At 49.4% G+C, this 24,472-nt stretch overlaps 1 protein-coding gene across 12 annotated transcripts in view; it reads left to right on the top strand.

Moving 5' to 3' along the window:
- Positions 1-24,472, top strand: part of ATXN7L1 (ataxin 7 like 1) — a 274,608-nt gene that overhangs the window by 217,842 nt on the left and 32,294 nt on the right. For all 12 annotated transcript variants that reach the window (XM_010344377.3, XM_010344400.3, XM_010344406.3 and 9 more), the window contains 3 exons: positions 14,576-14,859; positions 18,175-18,257; positions 19,144-19,400. In XM_010344377.3, coding sequence (XP_010342679.1) covers positions 14,576-14,859; positions 18,175-18,257; positions 19,144-19,400 — 624 coding nt within the window. The remainder of the gene's footprint in view (positions 1-14,575; positions 14,860-18,174; positions 18,258-19,143; positions 19,401-24,472) is intronic.

The raw sequence follows: 24,472 nt of genomic DNA on the forward strand, positions 1-24,472 counted from the left end.
ATGGGTCACAGACCCTGGGTGGGACCCTCTGGCTTTTTCAATTCAAAGGTGTGTTAATTGGGCTTCTCTGATCTCTTTAAATGTTACACTCCCAACAGGAGTTGCAGAACTCCAGCCCCTTCCTCCCCTTGGTCTGGTGCTGCTGGATCTGTGGTGGAAACAGACCAGGAGGACCGGCGGTGCAGAGAACCCCCCACCCAAGTTCTGTTCCATCGCTCCACGTGAGCTCTGTATCGGCCCCTACCGGCCAAGAAAGCATAAGCAGTTCCAGCCCCTGCTGGCCCGAGGCCCTTGATTAGCTTTAACAGCAGGTTAGGGGTGCCGTTTCCAGATAGCTGAAATTTACATGTACAGCAATGAAAACACGACTCTAGAGTTCAGGCCGACCTCCTGGCATTCCTGCACAAGGTTAAATGATCTGTGGTTGTGTTATTTTCTCCTTTATGTGGCTGAGTGGGTTAAAAAAATAACTGCATTACAAGAAAGGGGAAGGCCGGGTGTGGTGGCTCACACCTGTGAGCACTTTGGGAGGCTACGGGGGGTGGATCACCTGAGAGCAAGCATTTAAGACCAGCCTGGCCAGCATGTTGAAACCCTGTCCCTGCTAAAAGTACAAAAACTAGCCGGGTCGGAGTGTAGTGTAATCCCAGGCGCTTGGGAGGCTGAGGCAGGAGAATCACTTGAATCTAGGAGACAGGGGTTGCAGTGAGCCGAGATCACACCACTGCACTCCAGCCTAGGCAACGGAGTGAGACTGTCTCAAAACAAAAAGAAGAAGAAAGGGGAAAACAGAGAGAGCATTGCGACATTACCAGGTTTGTCCCCTGCAGAACTGCCTGACGGGACTCCTAGGCTGCTTCACACCCCCGGCCCTGCACGCAGGCCCTCAGAGCCCCCTTCCACTAGTTCACTGTCCCACTGGTGGGGACCACCTTTGTGGGATACCTGGCCACCATCCCACAGTGTTGGCATCCGTGTAATTGATAAAGTGAAGGGAGGTGGGTAAGATGACTCGGTCCCCAGGTAAGAATCAATAAAGAATTATGGCTGTTTGGCTTTTCTGAACTAAGATGAGCATTTCAGCTTTTACTTATGAGTCCCCACTCAGCCATAGGATCAGACCCTGGCACAGGGACCGAGTCAGCCAGTCTGACTCTCCCAGCTGCTGTCACTTTGGCTACCCTGGTCTGGCCCGGCGAATTGATGAGGAGCTCCGACCCACTGATGTAGGCTGAGGTGGGCAGGAGGCAGGGAGGAGGTAGGAGGAGGATTTCCTCCCCTGGATGGCTTGTTGCCTTCTCTTGGGGCCTTATCAACCCACACGTGTATGTTGAATGCTAAATATGCTCAGCTATTAAAAATGCAGGAGATGAGCCCGCTGCTCCAGGAGGAAAATGAGCCAAAGCAAAAGAAAAATCAGCAGGCTCCCTGGCCTCCCTGTGCGTGCCCTGCAGCAGGTGGGGGAGGACTCCCTTTCCCCAGGTAGGTGGGGCTCCTCTCCAAATGCTTGGAAATACCAGGCGGGTCCTCCCAGAGCGACTGGGGCTGAGGGAGGGGAAGTGCTCTGGAAGTCTTCCCAGTGCTTTATGGAGAGGAAAGCGATCACTGAGCGGCCCTGGCCAGACGCCTGTGGGAGAAACCGGGCGGCTTATCTCTTCCTGCCTGGTGCTGGCATGAACTGGGGGCAAGACCAAGGCTCAGGATTGATGGCTCCCTGAAGACACAGGGAGTCGTCTCAGGCTGTGAAATATGAGCAACCCAAGGAGCCTCAGACGCTGCAGGGCCCTACCCCTCTGACTGCCCCGCATTCCCCAGCAGGATGCTTGCAGTCGCCGCTCCCTGGCCTCCTTGCCCCTCGCTCTGCCCTTCTTCCAGGCCACACCGCACACCCTACCAGGGTGATGTGTGCCCCTGCTCTGCCCACAGCTCTTTGGTGACTCTCAGTTGTTTGCCTGCTGAGTAGAAGTTTAACATTTTTGTGATGGACTTCAGGGGGAAAGGCTAAGAGAGGGTGGGGTGATAGACCAGAATATTCAAGCATCTGTGGTGTGGGGGAAGGGGCATAGTGTCCCTTCTAGGACATGGAGGCAGTGGGAATTTCAGCATCTAAGTGCTGCCTGTTCATTGGGTTTTCAGATGGGCAAAGGTAAGGACAATGGACAGCTCCTTGGGTGTCAACGCAGCCAACCTTGTGAAGTCACAGAAATGCTCAGAAATAGGGATTCCGGCCTAGGGAGGGAAAGTAAGACCAAGACAACCGGGGAAGGAAGAAAATGGCCTGAAGCAGCCAGGCGTTGTTGCTCATGCCTGTGATCCCAGCACTTTGGGAGGCCAAGGCGGGTGGATCACTTGAGGTCAGGAGTTCGAGACCAGCCTGGCCAACATGGTGAAATCCCATCTCTACTAAAAATACAAAAAAAAAAAAAAAAAAAAAAATAGCCAGGCATGGTGCTGTGTGCCTGTTATCCTAGGTACTTGGGAGGCTGAGGTTGAACCTGGGAGGCAGAGGTTGCTGTGAGCCAAGATTGTACCACTACACTCAAACAAACAAACAAACAACAACAACAGCAACAAAAAAACGGCCTGAAGGAAAGAAGATGGATGAGCCACAGAGATCAGTGACCATGGTCCTTCACGGCTGCGTAGCTCATTATGATGTGTAGATGCTTTCGTAGCCCAATTCTACTTGAGCCTAAAGAGTATTTTGTGATGAAGATAAGAAAACAGAGGCCCAAAGAGGTGAAGTGATGGGCCGAGATTATATACACAGCGGGACAGCAGGGGAGCTGAGACTGGATCCCGGGCCGTCTGGCTTCCAGTGCTGCAGTAAGGAGCACCACCGTCGGTGCTGCCTGACATCAAGCCCATTCCGCCCTTCATTTTGTGGAATGACCTGGGGCAGCGTTTCTCAGCCTCAGGCTCCGCATTTATGAAATTGGGGGTGGAGATTAAACACAGCATTGCATGTGGGTGCATAACTCACTGCTTGTGCCTGTGCAGTCTGTGCCGCCATGAGTGTACACTTCACCTTTGTCATCGCCCAGTCTCTTCTCCTCGGAAGAGGAGAGGCAGCTACAGCCTGATCCCCACCTAAGCATTTGTTCTTACCAAGCCTTGGTGGGGTGCCAGTTTGGCTTGTATTGTGTTATATGATTTAACCTTCACGGAGATCACATTAATTCATTCATCAAACATTGATCGAGCCTTTCCTAAATGCTAGATAATGTATAGGCTGCTGGGATCATTCCAGAGTGACATGTATACTGGGATAGGGTTCCCATTGTCAGGCAGCTCACAGTCTGGTCAGGGCACATAGATGCCGAAATAAAACCTTGCCATAGGCCATGATGAGTGCAGCAGAAACACCTAGGAAGGAACAGCAGGCACTGGGAGAGAAGGGGATGTTTCCTCCGGATCTGGACAGATGGGGGAGTATTCACCCGGAGAACGGGGGAGGGCACACCAGCAGGAGAGCCCGGCCCATGGAAAGGCACAGAGCCAGGCCGGAGCACTGGTGTTCAAGAAGAAGGGAGAAGTCCAGTGAGGCTGTGGGAGAAGGTAGCTGGGCCGGGAGGAGGGAGGGGGGCAGGCTGTGAAGGTTGTACTTGGACCTCTGGGCCATGGGTAGCCCACAAAGCCTCTCTTGGTCAGATTTGCATTGGCTGAGTGCAAACAGATTAGAACACACAGAGAGGCCAAGCCAGAAAGATTGCAAGGGATGCTGAGGCCGGTTTAAGAGGTGGACTTCGGTCAGACCGACTTGTGAGTGACTGTCAGGGAAGAGCTGGTTTCTCACTGGGTGTTGATGATGTTAACATGGCGTTTTTTGGTTGTTGTTTTTGTTTGTTTGAGGTGGAGTCTTGCCCTGGCTTCTAGGCTGGAGTGCAGTGGCACGATCTCTGCTCACTGCAGCCTCCATCTGTGGGTTCAAGAAATCCTCCTGCCTCAGCCTCCCTAGTAACTGGGATTACAGGTGTACACCACCATGCCCGGCTAGTTTTTGTATTTTTCGTAGAGACAGGGTTTTGCCATGTTGGTCAGGGTGGTCTCAAACTCCTGACCTCAAGTAATCCACCTGCCTCGGCCTCCCAAAGTGCTGGGATTATAGGCGTGAGCCACCACGCCCAGCCTGATGTTGCTAACATAGAGTTTAAAAAAGAAAGTCTATTTAATTTGGGACAGAGCTATCCTGAGTTTGCTGTAGGTCAGTGTGAAGAGTAAACTTTTTTTTTTTTTAATATGGCAAAAATGCCATTCAGAATAAACTTTTAGATGTTTAAAAAGAAAATGTGCTTTGTTTTCTGGATGGAGGTGGTTCAGGTGAAAGGCTGCCTGCCCAGGACTGGATTCTAATACCAAAAAGGAAAAAGCAGAGTGAGTAAGTGATGCCCGGGAGAGGGAAGGTGCTCCCAGGGGCTTTTCCTCTGGCAGGAAACTGGGAGCAGCAGGTGTCAGGGTACCTAGCCAGAAGCCAGAGCACTGATCAGTAGCCTGGGATGCTTTGCCATTTCCTCATCTCTCAGTGTGCTCAGAAAAAACTTCTTGAAGGCCAAAGGCTGAGGATGGGAGCCCAGGGTCTCTGCTCAGGGTGCCAGCTCCCAGCCTTCCTGGCAGGGGAATGGAGGGTGTTCTGTAAGGAGTTGCCCTGTCTTCCCTTGGGTCAGTATTGCCTCCAGCACCGTTGGGAAACAGTAACTGAACTGTACTGGCTGGAAGGCGTTGCAGACGGAGCAGCTTGCAGTTGGAACAGCAGGAACCAATGACCTCTGCTGGCTGCAGAGGGGAGCGCTTCCGCTTGCTGCTCCCGAGCGGAGCCTGTTCTGGGCCAGTGCTGGCGGCGGGTGCTTGGGGCTCTGCCTCATCCCGCACCGGTGCTCCCTGCAGAATCCACTTGCCTCCTAATATCTGCCTTCTCAATTCCCGCCCTCCAAGGCTCTGATGCCATTTCTGCATTGATGTGAATTTCAGTGGCCATTCATTGGAATTGTGTGACTCTTTGTTCTCATGTGCGGAGGAAAGGCACTTAGCAGGTGCAGTAGATTTGGTCTAGGGTTGTCCTTAAAACCCTCCTGGACTTCCTGCCTGAGGCCACACTGCTGCAGACACAGCTGGTCCCAAAGGCAGGCTGTGCAGCATCGTATGCCCCACTGCATGAGGGCTCGATTTTTCCTTTTTTATCTTCTCCTGTTCTCTGGCTTGCGGCTTTTTTCACAGTTCTAGGGCACTAGGACTCCCCAGGAATGTCAGGACACTTAGTATCCCTTATTCACCCAGCAGGTTTGGAGACCACCTTCTGAGCTCCATGCCCTGGGAAGCCGTGGATAACAGAAGTATAAGAGAGACTAACAGACCAGCAGGGAGACCTGTGCTGGGGCCTCCTGCTTCCAGAAAATTGGAGCAGCTGGAGGGGGGCTCCGCTGGTGCTAAGATGTCTTTCTCTGGAAGACATCTTCGAACCAGCGGAGAGCTCCAGTGCCTAACATGCCTCAGGATTACGGGAGACCACGTTTGTACGTGAGGAGGCTGGAGTTCCTCCTCCTTACTCCAGAATCCAGAACGTCCTCTCCAGATGGGACCTTTAACCACTAGTCCAGGCTTAAGCAGTGCCTAGAATACGAGGGATGGAGAACTAGGTGGGATTGCGAAGTAGGGCTGACAGGTCCTGGAAAAGGGTCATTGAGTCTGGCCCCACCTCGTTCTGCTTTTCCTCTTCACTGCGCCACCCAGAAGGGGTCCTCTACTCTGCATGAATGTGGAAGGCTGCTGCCCCCACCCTCCACTGGTGTTTCTGCCTCCACCCTGTCTGCCCCTCCTTCTATTGTGGGACCAGAAGGGACTAAGGAGACGGAAGGTTTCTGATGGTGACCATGATTTGCACCCCACATATAATACCCTACAAGGATCAGGGGGATGAGAGCAGATGCTGGGATCCCGTCCCTTTTTTATTTAGTTACAGTTGATTGAGAGTCTGCTATGTGCCTGCCACAATGCTAAGCACTTGGTGTCTGTTATCTCGTTTAATCACAAGTATCTCTTGTCATCTTCATTTGACTGATAATGAAACTGAGGCATGAAGACCTGAGATAAGTTAGGCTTGTGTGGGCTTTGCACTGTGTGAGGCCACCCCACCAAGGCAGGACTGAAAGCAGCGCTCCCTCCCTACCAAACCAGCTGTCCCCTTTCTCATCCTTACCGAGTCCTGATGGGCTCACTGAGGCCCTGAAACCTCATAGCCGAAGGCTGTGATGCCGTAATGCATCCAGCAACAGAAAAGTCAGGATTTGAGTCTAGGTTGATCTGATTTGAAAGACTGTATTCCTAAGACTTATCCTAAACTATCTTGAAACACTCCACACTCTATGAATTTGCTAGAATATTGACAAGACACAGACCTTCAATTCAGTCATACTTGTTCTCCCTGATTTTATTTGATTTGCTCCTGGCCATTTTTACAGTTCTTGCAAGTCAGCTTGTTCATTTTTTCCTCCCACCTAACTGACTCAGGAGGAAATCCCACATCATTCTTCTCAGCAGCTAATCATCTCTTAACCCAATTGAGGAACAAAGCCTTGGCCCGTCGTCAAAGTCACTGATGACAATCTGACCTTGGTGGTGGGGGGGCCCTGTCGAGCTCTGCATGGCACCACTCTAGGCTAGAATTGAGCCCTGCTAACCCATCTTTCTTTTGCCTCTGCTGCCAGGACTACTCACCCGATAGCTGTGTGTTCTGACCACATTTCCCCAGTTTACCGAAGGTGTGTTATGTGGGAGAGAACTCAAAACTGTGCAAAGGCCAGGAGAGATCAGACACCAGGCCTCCTCTCTAACCACCAGGCCTGACGCTCAGCCACAGAATAGTATTAGATTTATCTGACAGATACTTTTTTTTTTTTTTCCAATTAAGACGAGGTTTCACCATGTTGGTCAGGCTGGTCTTGAACTCCCGACCTCAGGTGATCCGCCCGCCTTGGCCTCCAAAGTGCTTGGATTACAGGTGTGAGCCACTACGCCTGGCCGGCAGATATTCTTAGTTACCATGCTTTGTGGCTGAAAGCCTGTTTCTGTTTGCTGAAGGAGTTCACAGACAGGCTTCTGAAAGTTTTCCCAATATTTTTCCAGACACACACGCAAAAATATCATGTATTCACTCGTCAGGATGTATGCAGTACCAACCGTATCTGTCATGCCACGGTAGGACTTTGTGTCTCTGTTATTCACCCTGATTCTTAGTGATTGCCTGCCTCTCAGCCTTCTAGAATCTCCCCAAATTTAGATTGGATATAAATAATTTCCTTATAGTAGCCGCCAAAATACGTCCAAGAGAGCCAAATTGAATTCCTTCTCCAAGGGCATTTTAAAAGAGGGTACATTCCTTTTTCTTTGGGATGACTTAATGCTATCACTGCTTGGAAGCCGAGAGGCTGGGTAACATGGCCCTTCTAAGGCTCTGCCAGTGAGTCAGAGGCTCTCAGAATTCTGCCAGGCCAGCAGCATAAGCACATAGGCTTTTGTGGGAGGAATTGGTGGAGGAAATCAGACAGCTGAGAACTCTCATCAGACACAAAACCCACAGCACAAATACCATATGTCTTCAGGCTCCTGCCTGTCAAATTCGTCTTTACCCTGCTCTGGTAAGTGAGGAAGGGCTGGCAATAATTTCTGCAGACCTAAAGACATTCTGAACCATTCTCTTGAGGCATATCCGTTGATAATAAAAGAATAGATCACGATCACCAGGAAAGCGTAGCTGGCAGGAGGGCAGCTGGCCCTGCGGCACGTTGGTGGCTCTTGCAATGGCACCGTCACGAGTCTCCACCTCTGTTCTTTTGCAGACATCACTGGGCAGGGAGGGAATCTACTTGATGCCAAGAGAATCATGTTTCTTAAAGCCAGAGGACCCGCCTTGGTCTAGAAAGATAAATTCAGACAGGCCAAGCACACAGGAAGAAGACGTGGGCAACTAAAGCAGCACAAAAGAAACAGAGGTAGATACCGCCCCCACGTAGCAAGAGGGGTGAGGGAGGATGTTCTCGGCATTGGGTTCCTTTCCCAGGACCGAGACAGAGGTACAGAGATGAGGAGATAACTACTCCCAGCATATTAGACACAGCAGGGGAACAGGCTGCAGCCCTGAGCTCCCTGAAAGAGTTCATCCCAAGCGAACAAAACAGGCATTATGAAAGCAGCAGGGGAAGCGTGGGGACTCATCTTTCCCTTTCAAATACTGCTCCACAAAGAAAGGACAATCGTGAGTTGATAAATGCAGCTAATTGTGTGACTTTGGGAAGTGTGCACATGCATCCTTTAGACTGAAGGGAAAGGAACTTTGAAGGGCTTTAGCTAAGCCCGGGGGTAACTGCCAGGCTTGTTTGTGACCTAAGCAAACAGCATAATAAATTGCTGAGTCAGCCATCAGGTTGTTGCCAACTCACCACCCCCTCCCAGGTCCCACCACCTGCACAGGGAGGTGTTTGCGTTACTGTGATTGGACACAAAGAAGATGGGAGATGCCCATACTGTGAAAGCAGCAGTCAGAACCTTTTGGCTTCTTTCCAAATGGAAAAAAGCCAAACCTGTCATTCAGGGCCCATGGCCATCTGGAAGGGGTGTGCCCAAGGCTGGGACACTTTGCTGGCCAGGGAAGGTGACAGCAGAGGAAGTGAGGGGAATGCATGCGGGGACAGTGAGCGGAAGCAGTGAGCGGAAGCAGAAGACAATTCTGAGACGCTGGCTTCCCTGTGACTGCACTGTCCCACTCGCTGGAGCATAGGCACACGTGTGATCTGTGTGTACGGGAGGTGGGGGGCGGGGCTCTACATAGGCTTTTATGTCAGCGGGATCTGTTTGGTTAAAAGGATCATCTCGGCCGGGCGCGGTGGCTCAAGCCTGTCATCCCAGCACTTTGGGAGGCCGAAGCGGGTGGATCACGAGGTCGAGAGATCGAGACCGTCCTGGTCAACGTGGTAAAACCCCGTCTCTACTAAAAATACAAAAAAGTAGCTGGGCATGGTGGCGCGTGCCTGTAATCCCAGCTACTCAGGAGGCTGAGGCAGGAGAATTGCCTGAACCCAGGAGGCGGAGGTTGCGGTGAGCCGAGATCGCACCATTGCACTCCAGCCTGGGTAACAAGAGCGAAACTCCGTCTCAAAAAAAAAAAGGATCGTCTCTGGGATTGGCTTTCCAGATTCTGTGGCACTGTCCTGTGACCGTGTCCTCCTTTGCTCTCTCAGTTCAGGATCTCGGGGCTATTGCCAACTGCAGTGAAGAAAGTCTGGCCCAATGGCTAGCGTGTACACTGGGGAAGAGGATGGCAAGGTCAAATGCTTTTGCCACCGTCACTCAGCTGCCTACTTCTGTATCCTCTCAGTGCAGGCCAAGGCAGGTTCCCTTCCAGAGAAAGCCCAAAGCTTTTGAGGGAGAGAAGGAACACCAAAGAAGAAAGTATCAGAGGCAGCTCCAGGCTCCCCTCCCTCACTCTTCTAAGCCCTTGTCCACTAGCTAATGAACACCCTGGGAACGCACTCAAAAGGGCTCAGTCTCCCTTCTCTTCTCCGGCCAAGTTATCATCCTTTTACCTAACATCAGAGGTGTTTACTCGGTGGCCCAGCTCCTCACCAACTCACCTGGTGTTTGAAACCTTTGAAACATTCTTGATCGGACTTTTTTCCCCAACACTTCTTCTTCTTCGTTCCAGAGGACTGCACGTCAGGCTGTCTTTCTTATTTCCGATGGGCTCCAATTTCGCATCCAGCTGAGTTCTGGAAGCATTGACAGTAGCGTATGAATGGGCCATATTCATTACATAGTGGAAAAAAATTCCAAATTAGGAGATAGTCACAGACATTCACTGGCCTGGCCCAAACTCAGTTACACACAGTTGGGAAGGAGTGTCCCCAAGGAGATGACTGGCATGGTTCTACATGCTGGGACCTGGTGCACCTGTGCTCATGCCTTAAGGAGCACATTCAGAGCTGGACATCGGCTTTAGAGGAGAAACACAGACTGTGCTGTGAGCATTTGAGGGCTGCTTGGCTTGGTTTTTAAATATATTTCTATCTGTACAATTGCCTGGATTATTCTATCCCAGGCATCATACTTTTGTCTGCTGAAGGCCTGAGGGCCTAACATCTACATAGGGCGTTTTTCACAGAAACTTAGAGGCATTATGTTAACTCGTACCAGCTCATGCAATGAGAAGTAGATCTGGAACTTTAAGTTCTAATTTCCTTTCCTAAACTGACTTGGCTTCACAAAGAAATAAATACATCAGAGAAGGCTGTCTAGGCCCTAGAGCACCTTCTCACCTTGCTGTCCATGTGTTCATATCAACACTTGAAGTTTAATTTTTTTCCCTAAATAAATAAGTCAGGGCCGGGCGCGGTGGCTCAAGCCTGTAATCCCAGCACTTTGGGAGGCCGAGGCGGGTGGATCATGAGGTCGAGAGATCGAGACCATCCTGGTCAACATGGTGAAACCCCGTCTCTACTAAAAATACAAAAAAACTAGCTGGGCGTGGTGGCGCGTGCCTGTAATCCCAGCTACTCAGGAGGCTGAGGCAGGAGAATTGCCTGAACCCAGGAGGCGGAGGTTGTGGTGAGCCGAGATCGCGCCATTGCACTCCAGCCTGGGTAAGAAGAGCGAAACTCCGTCTCAAAAAATAAATAAATAAATAAATAAATAAATAAATAAATAAATAAGTCAACAGATCAGAACAAGGGTGAGAAATTAAATCAATAGAAGGTTTTTGAACAGAACAGATTCATATAATTTTTTTTTTCCCAAGCTAGGGTCTCACTCTGTTACCCGGGCTGGAATACAGTGGCACAATCCTAGCTTGCTGCAGCCTCAAACTCCTGGGCTCAAGCAACACTCTTCCCATCAGGCTCTCATGTAGCTGGGACTATGTGTGTGTACCAACATGCCCAGCTTTTTGTAGAGACGTGGTCTCACTATGTTGTCCAGGCTGGTCTCAAATACCTGGCCTCAGCCAGGAACAGTGGCTTATGCCTGTAATCCCAGCAGTTTGGGAGGCTGAGGCAGGTGGATCACCTGAGATCAGGAGTTCGAGACCAGCCTGGCCAACATGGTGAAACACTATCTCTACTAAGAGTGCAAAAATTAGCCAGGTGAGATGGCACATGCCTGTAATTCCAGCCACTCAAAAGGCTGAGGCAGGAGAATTGCTTGACCCAGGAGGCAGAGGTTGCAGTGAGCTAAGATCGTGCCACTGCACACTCCAGCCTGGGCAACAAGAGCAAGACTCCATGTCAGAAAAAAAAAAAAAAAAAAAAAAAAATGGCTGAACATGGTGGCTCATACCTGTAATCCTGCCACTTTGGGAGGCTGAGGCAGGAGGAGCACTTGAGGTCAGGAGTTCGAGACCAGCCTGGTCAACATGGTGAAACCCCATCTCTACTAAAAATACAAAAATTAGCCAGGTGTAGTGGTGCACACCTATAATCCCAGCTACTTGGGAGGCTGAGGCAAGAGAATCACTTGAATCCAGGAGGCAGAGGTTTCAGTGAGCCAAGATGGTGCCACTGCCCACTCCAGCTTGAGCAACAGAGACTCTGTCTCAAAAAATAAAACCTGGCCTCAAGCAGTCCTCTCACCCTGGCCCCCAAAATGCTGGGACTACAGGCATGAACCACCACACCTGGCCAATAAGTTTGGGTTTGGGGGTGCCCACAGGGCCAGTGGGATGGGTTGAGACACAGTCTTGCTCTGTTGTCCATGCTGCCTTGCAATAGTGTGATCATAGCTTACTGTAACCTCAAACTCTTGAGCTTAAGTGATCCACTTGCAGCCTCCCAAGTAACTGGGACTACAGGCACATACCACCGTGCCTGGCTAATTTTTATTTTTATTTTGTAGAGACTGGTCTCACTATGTTGCCCAGGCTGGTCTCAAACCCCCAGGATCAAGCAGTCCTCCTGCCTCAGACTCCAAAGTGCTAGGATTACAGGCATGAGCCACCACACCAGGCCACTGATAATTTTTTTTTTTTTTTTTTTTTTTTTTTTGGAGACAGAGTCCTGCTGTGTCACCCAGGCTGGAGTACAGTGGCACGATCTCGGCTCACTGCAATCTCCACCTCCTAGGTTCTGGTTCAAGCAGTTCTCCTACCTCAGGGTCCTGAGTAGCTGGGATTACAGGAATGCCACCATGCCCAGCTACTTTTTGTAGTTTTAGTAGAGACAGGGTTTCACCATGTTGGCCAAGCTGGTCTTGGACTCCTGACCTCATGATCCACCTGCCTCAGCCTCCCAAAGTGCTGGGATGACTGGCATGAGCCACTGTGCCCGGCCCTGATCTGTATTTTTAAGGTCAGGTTTATTGAAGTATAATAGGTTGTAAGAGTTTTGTAATTTCCTTTGTTTTTTTTTTTTTTTTTTTAGTTTGTACATGTAAAAAAATTTTACACCTAACATAAAGTTTACCACCTTAACCATTTTTAATGTACATTTCGATAATATTAACTACATTCCCACTGTTGTGTAACCAGTCTCCAGAACTTTTTTTTCTGTCTTGCAAAAGTGAAACTCTATACAGTTGTTCAAACGGCATTAAAAAAAAAAAAAAAAAAAAAAAACCTGCCCATTCTCCCTGCTCCCCATTCCCTGGCAACCACTGTTCTACTTTCTGTCTGTATGAACTTGACTACTCCAGGTACCTCATATAAGTGGAATTGTACAGTATTTGTCTTTTGTAACTGGCTTATTTCATTTAACGTAATATCCTCAAGGTGCCTGCCCGTGTCAGCATTTCCTTCCTTTTTAACGCGGAATATGCCACGTTTGGCTTCCCCATTCATCTGCTGATGGACACCTGGGCTGCTTCCACCTTTGGCTACTGTGAATAAAGCTGCTATGAACATGGGTATACAAATCTCTCTTCAGAACCCTGATTTCTGTCACTTGCGGCTTTTTAAATGTGCCAAGGAGTAAGCCTAGAAGAATTCTGTATCACTTTTTTTTGCCTCTTATCACTTGGAAAAAAAAATCAGGAATGCAGCACTAATTTCACCAGGTAATCTCTGTGTAGCATCTTGGTGCACCCATTCTCAAAGGGCTTCTTGTGCCATTCTTCAGTGATAGGGGAGTGCTTTGAGAATTGCCATTAAATAGAAAGGAACTGCAGTTCAGCTCTGTGTCAGAGACTGAGACACTCTGATCAAGGACGGAATTGGCGATGGCACAGGGTGTTACCAAAAACTGTCATTCTAGTGTCCCCTCACATGGGACTTGAAACCCCACATCACCTTTCCCCAGCCCGAAAAGGTACGTGGTCCAAGGGAGAAGTCCATAATGTCCAGCCACAGTCTGTCCCACTACTCTGCACCCTTCTCACTGGCAAAGATCTGTAACAAACAGCTGTGATCCTGTTTCAAAGACATAAAAGGGGCAGGGGCTGGGACGGGGCTAAAATAATTTCATGAGCAAGTTGATCAAAGGAATAATCTGTGAATGAATCTTAGAGAAAGGAGAGCCAGCCCACCATGTGGACAGATAAGATTCTTCGCCTGCCAAAAACAGCCCCTCTTCCCTGCCCCACATTGTCTGCAGGAATGTAAAAGCCATATTCTAGATCATTTGGCATTCAAATAGCTAAGTAGGCTTCACTCTCAGCTCAGAGATGACAGGGGAGCCCATGTTAGCATTCTCCCCTCCTGCCAGGAGGGAAGGGAATCTAGCTCAGGGACCAAAGCAAAGCTTATTCATCTCATCTTTTAAGACCCTGAGACAGAGTTCTCCAAGGCCCCCCAGACACAGGTCCTTCTGCATTAAAGAGGCAGAGAAATCAAATGCACATCCCATACAGGAGAAATAGCAGGGAAGGGGGCTAAGGTGACAGATTCTGAAGAGTCAAGCACACCTTTGTGCTCTGCCTTCTTAAAATTCATCCTCTCACCTGCCAGCCTTGAGAATTGCCTATTTACATAACTCGCTGCCTAAAATGGAATATTGGCTAATGCTACATGGCGGCTCACTCAGTTTGAGCCCATCCCCAGGATGTGAGAGTGATCCAGAAGCCGTCCGACAGCACGCCGTGCAGCACGCTGGCCTCCAGCCATGCCTCCGTGTGGTGTCATCCTGTCAGCACTCCGGAGCTCAGCAGATGTCAGGCCCGATCCGGGCCGGGTTGGGGACTCGCTGAGCGGCGGGGGGAGGGGGCGTGATTCAGCAGTGGCACACTGTCTTCAGGGGACAAACGGCATCTCTTCCTGAGCTTCCCAGCGGGCGCCTTGTTCTGCCCAAGGTGCTGCGTCGGAGACCGTCAACCTCTAGGGCCCGGGAAGGGGGCAGCTGCAGGATCTATGGGACAGCCCAGCATGGGAGGTAATCAGTCAGCCCTGATGCCACCCCTGGCGCCGTGCCAGCCTCACACCCCCTGTTGATCCTTTCCAGGGCACAGAGTTGTCTCCCATCAAAACTGGACTCATGCTGCTCGCTTGTAGGAGGAGTATAAATAAGTGATAAGGCCATGTTCTGATAATGATAAGCGGGTATGGCTCCTCAGCAGACTAAATGTATCAAAGAAGGCAATTGTGTGTGTTTGTTCATTTATTTTTCAGCGTTCCGGTTCCTGTAGTCAGTTTAGAGAAAATTCCTAACCTAGTGAAGGCAGATGGTGCCAATGTCAAAATGAACTCTACAGCCACTACTGCAGTTTCCGCCTCCTCCACCTCGTCCTCCGCTGTCTCCACCCCTTCTTTAATTAAGCCGGTCCTGATGTCCAAGTCAGTGCCACCTTCACCAGAGAAGATCTTAAATGGCAAAGGAATTCTGCCAACCACCATAGACAAGAAACACCAAAATGGCACCAAAAACAGCAACAAGCCTTACAGGAGACTTTCAGGTATGTGTCAGGGTCATCAGGGTCTGACTCATGATTAGACTGAAAGGGAGTCACATCCATAATCAAGGAGTGATGTGTTCTTGTCATTAAGCAGGTCTGTTTTACTTTTAAGGGGGATGTGGAGTTCACCTGCAAACAGGAACCCCACCTAAAAATGCACAGGAAAACCAGGTCTCTTCTTCCCTGGGCAGATGAAGTCCCTGACTTAGTTCAGTACTTAATGCCAGTGACCCTAGCAACCCAGGTGGCAGGGTGCCCTGCACTGACCCAGTCTGTCGATTCCAAGGGTCTTGTGAGCAGGTGGTTCTGTGTATCTGCATCATGCTGACAGCTTGAACTAGTGCTGGCTTCCATAGACGCTTCACTGCTAAGAAGCCGGACAACACACACACACACACACACACACACACAGAGGCATCTCACGGCAGCTCAAGGCGTGCGAGGGGCAGCCCCGCCAGCACTGGGCTGCACAGGGACACAGAGCCTCTGTCTTTTGGCTTTGGGAGTTTCCAGGTTGATTCTGCAGTTGGGTTTACAACTGTCGATCCCCCATACTCAGGTTGGAATTCCCAAACAGGAACGCTAGGGCTGGCAGTGCCCATGGGATGTTGGGGTGGCCTCTTTTGGGTCTGCTGCTTGGTTGTCTGAGCAGACGCTTGGGATGCCAGGAGAGGCACGTGGGGCCCTTCTCTGAGATTACAGTTGCTCTGCTGGAGGCCCCCATGTGGGCAATGTTTGCTTTGGATCTGCTGTAGAACTAAACGTGGCCGTTTTTACTTTCTCTGAAAGACCAGGAAAAGCTATAATCGTCATAACTTCTTCACACATCATGGGCACTCCCTAATGCTGGCCAGAGAAAGTAAAATACAGTGACAACCACACTATGACAGAGAAACTGTCCTCGGGTTAAGCTCGATTTTTAAGCACCCAAGGAATTGTGGGTAATTTTATTGTCTCCTTCTGTATTTGACTGTATTTCTAGTTTTTCTGTCTTTCATCTGTACCTCTCTTAAAAATATGTCTGAAAAGTCCCTCAGTCCCAAAGCGTTCAAATAAAGCAGGTATCGTGCCTTGCACGTCTCTGCCTGCACTGCCCACCCACTGTCAAGAGAGGAAGGTAGAGCCTGGCACTCTTCCTGAGCACCGTGGGCCTCACGGTTCAAGCTGGAGCCCCCAGCGCCTGGCTCTTCCTCAATGGAAAGCTCGGTTTCACTCCTCAGAGATGGTGGCACCATCCCCGGAAAACCGGTAGGCGTGGGCACAGGGGCTGGAGGCCGAGGGGTCCTTGCTGTAACAGAAGCACGGCCTTGGCTTCCAGCCTGCGACCCCATCTGAAGTTGCTTGGGGATTTTTTTTTTTTTTTGCCGCATGTGTGGTTTTTGCATTTTGTGGGTTGTCCTGTCTTTTGGGGTCTTTTGCTTGTTTCCGCCTCACTTTCACATTTGGCAGCCGGCTCCTCCCCACAGCCAACAGCCTGCTCAGCTCCAGGTCGACATGAGGCGCTGGTGTGGGACCAGGCACAGGCCTGACTCTGACGGACCCAAGAGGAAACACCATGCCAGGCAGCCTGGTCAGAGAGGGCTCCGAGCAGACCAGCATCTCCAGGCCTAGCAGTTTTGTTTTTTTTTTTGCCCCTAAGTGAAGCTTAAAAAAAGAAAGAAAGAAATTAAAAAAACAAACAAACAAACAAACAAACAGAGAGAGAGAAAGGCAGACAAAAAGAAAAAAAGCAGAGAGGCACTTTGATAACCAGCCAGGGAATCTGCTTGGGTGTAGAGTGGTTTTCTTGTGCATGCCATAGACACGACCACTGCAACCTCCCTGTGACTCTCAAAGCTTTTGAAAATAGAATATGTGTATTTATTATGTTATAATCTGAGCTTTATTGTATGCTCAGAGTTTACTCCAATTGCAGCCAGTTTTCTGGTTAGGTAACCTTTTTTGAGTTTGCAGCCATTCCAGGGTATTAAGGATGTGCCACCAATTTCTGTACACCCCCTACCACCACCAACACTGTTACCAGACGCCCCACGTGCCCAGAGGGCTGTGTCTTTCCTGCTCTGCGGGACTTACATGTTTGCTTGGTGCCTTCCAAAAACGGAACAGGCCATCTGAGAAGTGAAATTTTAAAGGCCAAAGGATCCTTAAGAGATCCCCTAGTCTGGAGAGTGTAGTGAGACCCTGTATCTGCAAAAAATAAAAATTAGCCGGGCATGGTGGTACATACCTCTTACTCAGGAGGCTGAGGCAGTAGGATGGCTTGAGCCCAGGAGGTCAAGGCTGCAGTGAGCCCTGTGATCCCACCGCTGGACTTCAGCCTGGGCAACAGAGCGAGACCCTGTCTCAAAAAATATAAAAATGAAAAAAAGAAATCACTTCAGAGGCCCTCATTACAGCATGATTGTCATGCTGGCAGGGGTGAAGGACCCAAGATGAGCATAGAAAGAACAGGCTGCTTAGATGTAACTGCCACACGAGCTGTCCACAGTCAACTGGAAAGGCAGGAGCTGGGGAAACCTGGCCTCTCTGCACAGACATCCTTCATCTCACAGGGGCAGCCTGCCGTGTTTGATTCCCACGTGAAGCATCAGGCCCAGACAGTGGGGCAGGGAGGGGAGCAGCTGTGAGATGAGCAGACTCTGCCCTCTCCGCACATTCAAGTTCAGCCTCCTCCCCTGCCTCTGCCTGTAACACTGCCAGAGTCCCCCTCCATCAGGTAAATGGTGTTTGTGGTCAGCAAGGTTGTGTGTAAAGCCTGCGCTGAGGGCTTTGTCAAGTGTGAGAGAGCCAGGTCGTTCTGACATGTCAAGGAGTAATCTCCCACTTAAATGGCTAAAACTAGCAAGAAGGCAGGAGCCAGAGCCGGGGTTTCTGCACTCTTGGAGCAGCCCATGAAAGGGACCACTGGGTCTCAGGTGGCTCTCCCTGGTCTGCAGCCAGCTTTGCCCAAATGCCAAGGACCTGTGGACCCATTGCAAGTGAAATAAGGCGTTTTAAGAGCGGCACGGCTCCTCTCCTTCCCTTCAGTGCCTGCGCCCACCCTCTTTCCCGAGCCTTGTGCTATGTTCGGCCATCCTGCCGAAGCTAGACTTGGGAACTCTGGGTTCAGAGGGGAGCACCATTTCCCCACCAAGCGGTTCTGGAAGCATTTTAGCAGCCGGTTGAGAAAACAAAAAACAAAAAAACAAAAAAACAGATTGCCTGACAATGTCTCACTTGTTGGTGCAAATGTGCATTTTTTAAAAATGTAGTCTTAATGCCAAATCCTATTTAGTCTCCTTTTTTCTTATATTTTTTGTTTGTTTCTTAAACCAGAGAGAGAATTTGACCCAAATAAACACTGTGGAGTATTGGATCCCGAGACAAAGAAACCTTGCACAAGATCCCTCACCTGCAAGGTATTTCTCTTTCCATAAAAAATACTTCCTGCTCTCGCTGGGGCCTTTGTCGAAATGTTTGCATGCCACTCTCTGCACACGGCAGGGTGTGGAGCCTCGACATGACCCCCAGCTGTTCTTTGTAAGGGAAATGCTTTCTTCTTGTCCATGGTAGCAGAGTGCCTGCCTCAAGCTGGCTGGCTTTTTAAGAAGGAAAAAAAAAAAAAAAAAACTAGGCTTCCCCTGTTACTTGTGAGGCCAGACAGTAAATTGTATTTATAGGCACTCACAGGCGGTTCTAAAGCCTGCTACGTTTTAATGTATGCAGGAGCAGCGGCGGCGGCGGCGGCGGCGGCGGCGGCGGCGGCGGCAGCGCCCTGAAAGGCAGCCCTGGAGGGGAGGATGATATGCCGCGCCCCTGATCCAGCCACACCAGGGTGGCCTGGGGAACAGCTGACCCAAGGTGGCCGCCATTGGGTAGCCCAAAGCCCTGTATTTCATACTGAACTGCTAGTGCTTCTTGGGATCAAGGCGATGGCCCTCTCTGCTTGGTGGCTCTGTTTGTCTGGGCCGAATCGAGCCTCCCACCTGCACCTGGATTAACTCTAGCATTCCCTCGCAGTTGCCTTTCAGCAGAGAGGTTTTCATGGGTTCTGCGCTGAAGCTCATCATCCTATGCCATTTTTTGGAGGAAGCTTTGACTTCTTAACACCAGGAGTGTAGGGCATGGTTGCGTTCGTGTGGTCTCTGCCTCTTCCTAGCCACAGAACAGGAGCTGTTGCCTTGAAGTTGACTTTTCAAGCACCTCTAAATTTCCATGAATTGCTATTTCTGAAATGGAGGGCCTGGGGAAGCAGGTTTATGTGCTGATCAAAGAGGCTGTGCTTTTCATTTCTCTTCTCCTTAGACACATTCGCTAAGCCATCGGAGGGCAGTCCCGGGCCGGAAAAAGCAATTTGACCTCCTCCTGGCAGAACACAAAGCCAAGTCCCGGGAAAAAGAAGTTAAAGATAAAGAGCATCTCCTGATTTCCACAAGGGAAATACTTCCAAACCAGTCCACACCGGCACAAGATTCTCTGCCAGGGTCTTCAGGGAGCTCTGGGCCAGAACCGAAAGTTGCATCCCCTGCAAAATCCAGGCCACCCAACTCTGTACTTCCTAGGTAAGTACCGCCTTGACGATAGAAGCCCTGAGTGCTTGGTCAAGTGACTGTAGCTTGCTGGGTCTGTGGCGTGTGGTCTGATGATGCGTTAAATGGAAGTCATAATAGTACTACTTCCTAAGGCAGGAGTAAAGTTTAAATGAGATAATGTACATAAGAGGCCCAGCCCGGTGCCTGCCACAAACTGTTCAGCCGATTTTACTGCTGTCATCATTATCATCATCACTGTCATCATCGTCAGCAGCAGCAGACTTCAGAGCAGACCACCAGACCTTATATCAGACAGTGTGTGTTTTTACAGAGCAAGAGTAAGCTGGAAACAGGTAACCAGGAACTGTGACACATCAGCCACCAGGTGACTTCCTGGTTGCCTAGGTTTTGATATTCGTTGACAATTCCTGGAGCGGAGTAGGGAAACCGGGGTGGATAGGTTATTAACACCTCTTAGGCGCTCACTGCACCATGCTCGTTCATTTCCCGTGGTATTTTTTTTCCACGCCCTTCTATCATCAGGATAAAAAGGGAAATTGGCATAGCAGAGGTTGTTTGTCCGTCCACGTGTCTCCACACCAGGAAAGCTACTCTTCTGGGCCACCTGTTTGCGGTTCTATTTGGTTGTCCTGGACGGAAAGGAAAAAATAGAAAACAGAATTAAAACTCATTTGGATTAAAAGTAATTTAAAATCCATGCATGTCTGTTTTTTGACGGGCAGCAGCTCAGTTTCCAAATAACGGGACAGGGAACCATTTATTCAAAAATATTTATTGAGTGCTCACTCCATAAGCAAGATTCCATGTTAGGTACTCTTAGGCAGGAGTGCAGAGATTAGTGAATCTAGACCCTGCTTTTCAGAAATTTAGAGTTTAAAAAATGAGATAAGAATCAAGTAGCCATAATTTTTATAAAAAGGAAACATTAATAAAACTCCATGAGAAGTGCAGATAACGGTATTATCTGATGTCTTTTATGTATACAGTGTGGCTCTCAAGGGGTAGCAAGTAAGCTTTAAGAGGACATAGTCATAAAAGAAGGGGAGAAGAGTTGATTTTTAAAGCAAAATCAAAGACTTGATAGCAGTCGCTCCTGATCTGCCAGGCTCTCACCCTGACGCCTTCCATGTTGGTGCAAGCCTGACCCAGTTTGCCAGCCAGAGTCCCTCTGTCATTATGGTCGAGCTCAGCCTCGGGCGTTCAGGAGGATGTGGTCAGATGGAGTTGCCATCGCCAGCACTTCCATCATGCTCACCATCACGCCGTCACTGTCGCCATTGACGTGCTACTTTCCTGGCCACCCCTCACGTTGCAAGGTCATTTTATAATGACTTCTCACCGTGATGTTGGGTGTTGGTTAAGGATATTACCCTTGTTTTAGAGTTGGAGCAACAATTCCATTCCAAACTTCTGGAAGGGGCTTCAATTCTGTATACAGCGGCTTTTAAACGTCTTTGTGGCTGTCGAACATTTCCATTCCAGCACAACCTGACATGGGTGCCCGACAGGAGAGCAGACCTGCCTCCACCTGGACCCTGGCTCAGCTCACACATGGACCCAGAGCCATCGTCCCCCACACCCGCTCAGGGATCTCCTTGGGTTCCCCAAGAACTCCGGGGAACCCAGATTGAACACCTTCTTTGATTATACAAATCTCCTTCCATTTTTGACTAATAGAGGCACTTCTCACCCAAGCAGTAGTACCTGGCTTTACAGAGAAACAAGGGAGCAGCTGTTAAACAATGAAACAGACAGTGGAGCCTGAAGGATCTGCTCCGACTGTTCCTTTTTGGTTTAATTTTCAGAGGAATGTTCATCTATAGAGAAATGCCAGCTGTTTGTGTTCTCTTAGGGAAGCAGAAAAGGAGGGGTGAGGTTAATCAGCAAAAAGAATGTCTCTGGAAAGGAAGTGGGGGGGCAAAGGAATACATTACAAACATTGGTAACAGAATCTTTTTTTTGTTTTTTTTTTTGAGACAGAGGTTCGCTCTGTCGCCTAGGCTGGAGTGCAACGGTGCAATCTCGGTTCACTGCAACCTCCGTCTCCCAGGTTCCAGCAATTATCCAGCCTCAGCCTCCCAAGTAGCTGGGATTACAGGCGTGTGCCACCATGCCCGGCTAACTTTTGTATTTTTAGTAGAGATGGGATTTCACCATGTTGGCCAAGCTGGTCTCAAACTCCTAAACTCAGGTGATTCGTCCACCTCAGCCTCCCAAAGTGCCGAGATTACAGGCATGTGCCACCGCACGCAGCCCACAGAATCATCTTTGAGAATGCTTTTCAAGGTTGAGATAGGCACCAGAAAATTCAGGGGTGAACTTTTTTCCAAAGTTAATCAGGAAAATGTCCTACCCTTATCTTAGGTTAGGACAAGATCGCTGCAATTAAAGATTGAACAGGCATGATCAGAGTTGAATATTGTAATGACACAAAACTTGCAAAAACATTTCTTTACTCATATTGATGTATATATAATAGATGTTTAATCTACACAGATTATCTGTTCTTAGCAAAAAAAAAAAAAAAAAAACTATCACACATGAATGGAATTTATTGTCATTCCCTCCCACTTGTGGGTTCCCTTTGTAGAAAATGCTAACGTGTGTGAATTTATTTCTTGCGTATCTTTTTGTTAACCTTGAAAATATTTTAGTTCTCATATTCTTACATTGCAACCCATTCTTGTCGGGGATTGCTAAAAAAGGAACTTGAGTCTAGAATTAGAAAAGTTAAAGTTAGATAACAAGGGTTGGAATGGGATTTGAAGGGGAAATCTCAACTCCGTGCCTACTAACTAGGCAAGCTTGGTCATGGTTCTTAGCCTGTCTAGCCTCAGATTGCTCATCTGTACAGTGGAGCTAATCAGAGTCAAGTGAGAAAGTACTGAGCACATAAGAAGCACTGCATTGATGGTAGCTGTTGGTGAGTGGGAGGGGTACCCCATGGAAGGTGGAGGGCGGGAATGCAGGCCTCGACACTGCCTGACATCCATTTGCCTGCCCTCCGTGCCTCTGCCCTCAGCCCAGGGAGCCTGGAATAACACAGTCACGTGTTCTGTTTCTTTGCCTTCAACTCTAAAGGAACACATTGCTTGCTTCAAAAAGCCCGAGGGCTATGGATGACTAGCCCAGCCAAACCCACCAGGACTGTTGGAGAGGGCGAAGAGGGCCAGGGTCAACCTGGGCTCTGACAAGCCAGGCTGAGAGCCCTCAGGAAGCCAGTGCCACAAAATCTGGGCACAGTCCCCTCTGCCTCATACATGCTTGCACATGCAGTCTGAAGGGCAAACTCTAGTTAGTCTTTTTTTTTTTTTTTTTTTTTGAGACGGAGTTTCTCTCTTGTTACCCAGGCTGGAGTGCAATGGCGCGATCTCGGCTCACGGCAACCTCCACCTCCTGGGTTCAGGCAATTCTCCTGCCTCAGCCTCCTGAGTAGCTGAGATTACAGGCACGCACCACCATGCCCAGTTGATTATTTTTGTATTTTCAGTAGAGACGGGGTTTCGCCATGTTGACCAGGATGGTCTCTATCTCTTGACCTCGTGATCCACCCGCCTCGGCCTCCCAAAGTGCTGGGATTACAGGCGTGAGCCACCGCGCCCGGCCTCTCTAGTTAGTCTTAAACTGACAAGGACAGTGTGCAGAGAAGCAGAAGGTCCTAGATTCCTGACAAAGGGCAGGGATGAGTCTGGAGTAAAAGCAACTTCTATTCCATTCTGTATCTCATTAGGATAGTGATATTGCCACACTGCAAGCCAATTCTCTATTTTTTTTTTTTTTTTTTTTTTTTTGTAGAAACAGAGTTTCATTATGTTGCCCAGGCCGGTCTTGAACTCCTGGGCTCAAGCAGTCCTCTTGCCTTGGCCTCTCCAAGTGCTGGGATTATAGGCATGAGCTGCCACGCCCAGCCTTGTTCTCTCCCTGATTTCTTATATATTTGTCCCTAGGCTGTTGCTACATCTGTTTCTCAGCCTGGGAGGTTTGAGGTCATGCAGACGGGCACAAAACCCCTCCATTTCTTATTAGCTTTAGAAAAATTTCCTCATCGGGCCAGGCGCGGTGGCTCACGCCTATAATCCCAGCACTTTGGGAGGCCGAGGCGGGTGGATCACGAGGTCAAGAGATCGAGACCATCCTGGTCAACATGGTGAAACCCCATCTCTACCAAAAATACAAAAAAATTAGCTGGGCGTGGTGGTGCGTGCCTGTAATCCCAGCTACTCAGGAGGCTGAGGCAGGAGAATTGCCCGAACCCAGGAGGCGGAGGTTGCAGTGAGCCGAGATCTCACCATTGCGCTCCAGCCTGGGTAACAAGAGCGAAACTCCGTCTCAAAAAAAAAAAAAAAAAAAAAAAATTTCCTCATCTGAGGCCAGGTGTGGTGGCTCATGCATGTAATCCCAATGCCTGGGAAGGCAGAAGTGGGAGAATAGCTTGAGCCCAGGAATTTGAGAGCAGCCTTGGCAACATAGCGAGACCCCATTCTCCACCAAAAGGGAAAAAAAAAATTCTTATCTAAGAAAGGTAGATCCTAGCTTACTCACCTAAGGTGGATGGAATAAGAAGTGTACATTTCATGCCTGGCACATAGTAAGGACTGAATTAAGGTCAATTACCTTCTGCTCTCTTCCCCAACACACTCAGACAAAAGGCTGATGCTCTGCTTCCTCAAGGTGGTGGGGTGGGACTTTCTCTGCATTTCCCCGAGTTGAACTGGACAAGACCCATCATCCTATACTTTGACGTTAGACAAGTCTGGCAGGCAGAGGTGGGAAGGGTGATATAATGTGGAGGGGGACAGAGTGAACAGTCACTAAACAAACTTGAGTGACTGTGTCAATGCCTTCCCGTGACTCATCGCCCAATTCACCATTACTCCTCACCCAAGCCTTGCTTTTTCTGAGCCAAGCTGGTTCCAGGGAACTCCTTCCTGCCAGGTGTCACCCTGGGGTGCAGCAACCAGAGCTAAACCACCCCATCATCTCTAGGAGGCTGCGTGCACCCTGAGGGAAGTGAGCCCAAAAAGGAAATGATGCGGAGCTCCCTCCTCCCAGTGTGTGTGCACACGCAAGCATACCGTCAT

The sequence above is a fragment of the Saimiri boliviensis genome, chromosome 10 (genome assembly GCF_048565385.1).
Source record: "Saimiri boliviensis isolate mSaiBol1 chromosome 10, mSaiBol1.pri, whole genome shotgun sequence".
NCBI lineage: Eukaryota > Metazoa > Chordata > Mammalia > Primates > Cebidae > Saimiri > Saimiri boliviensis.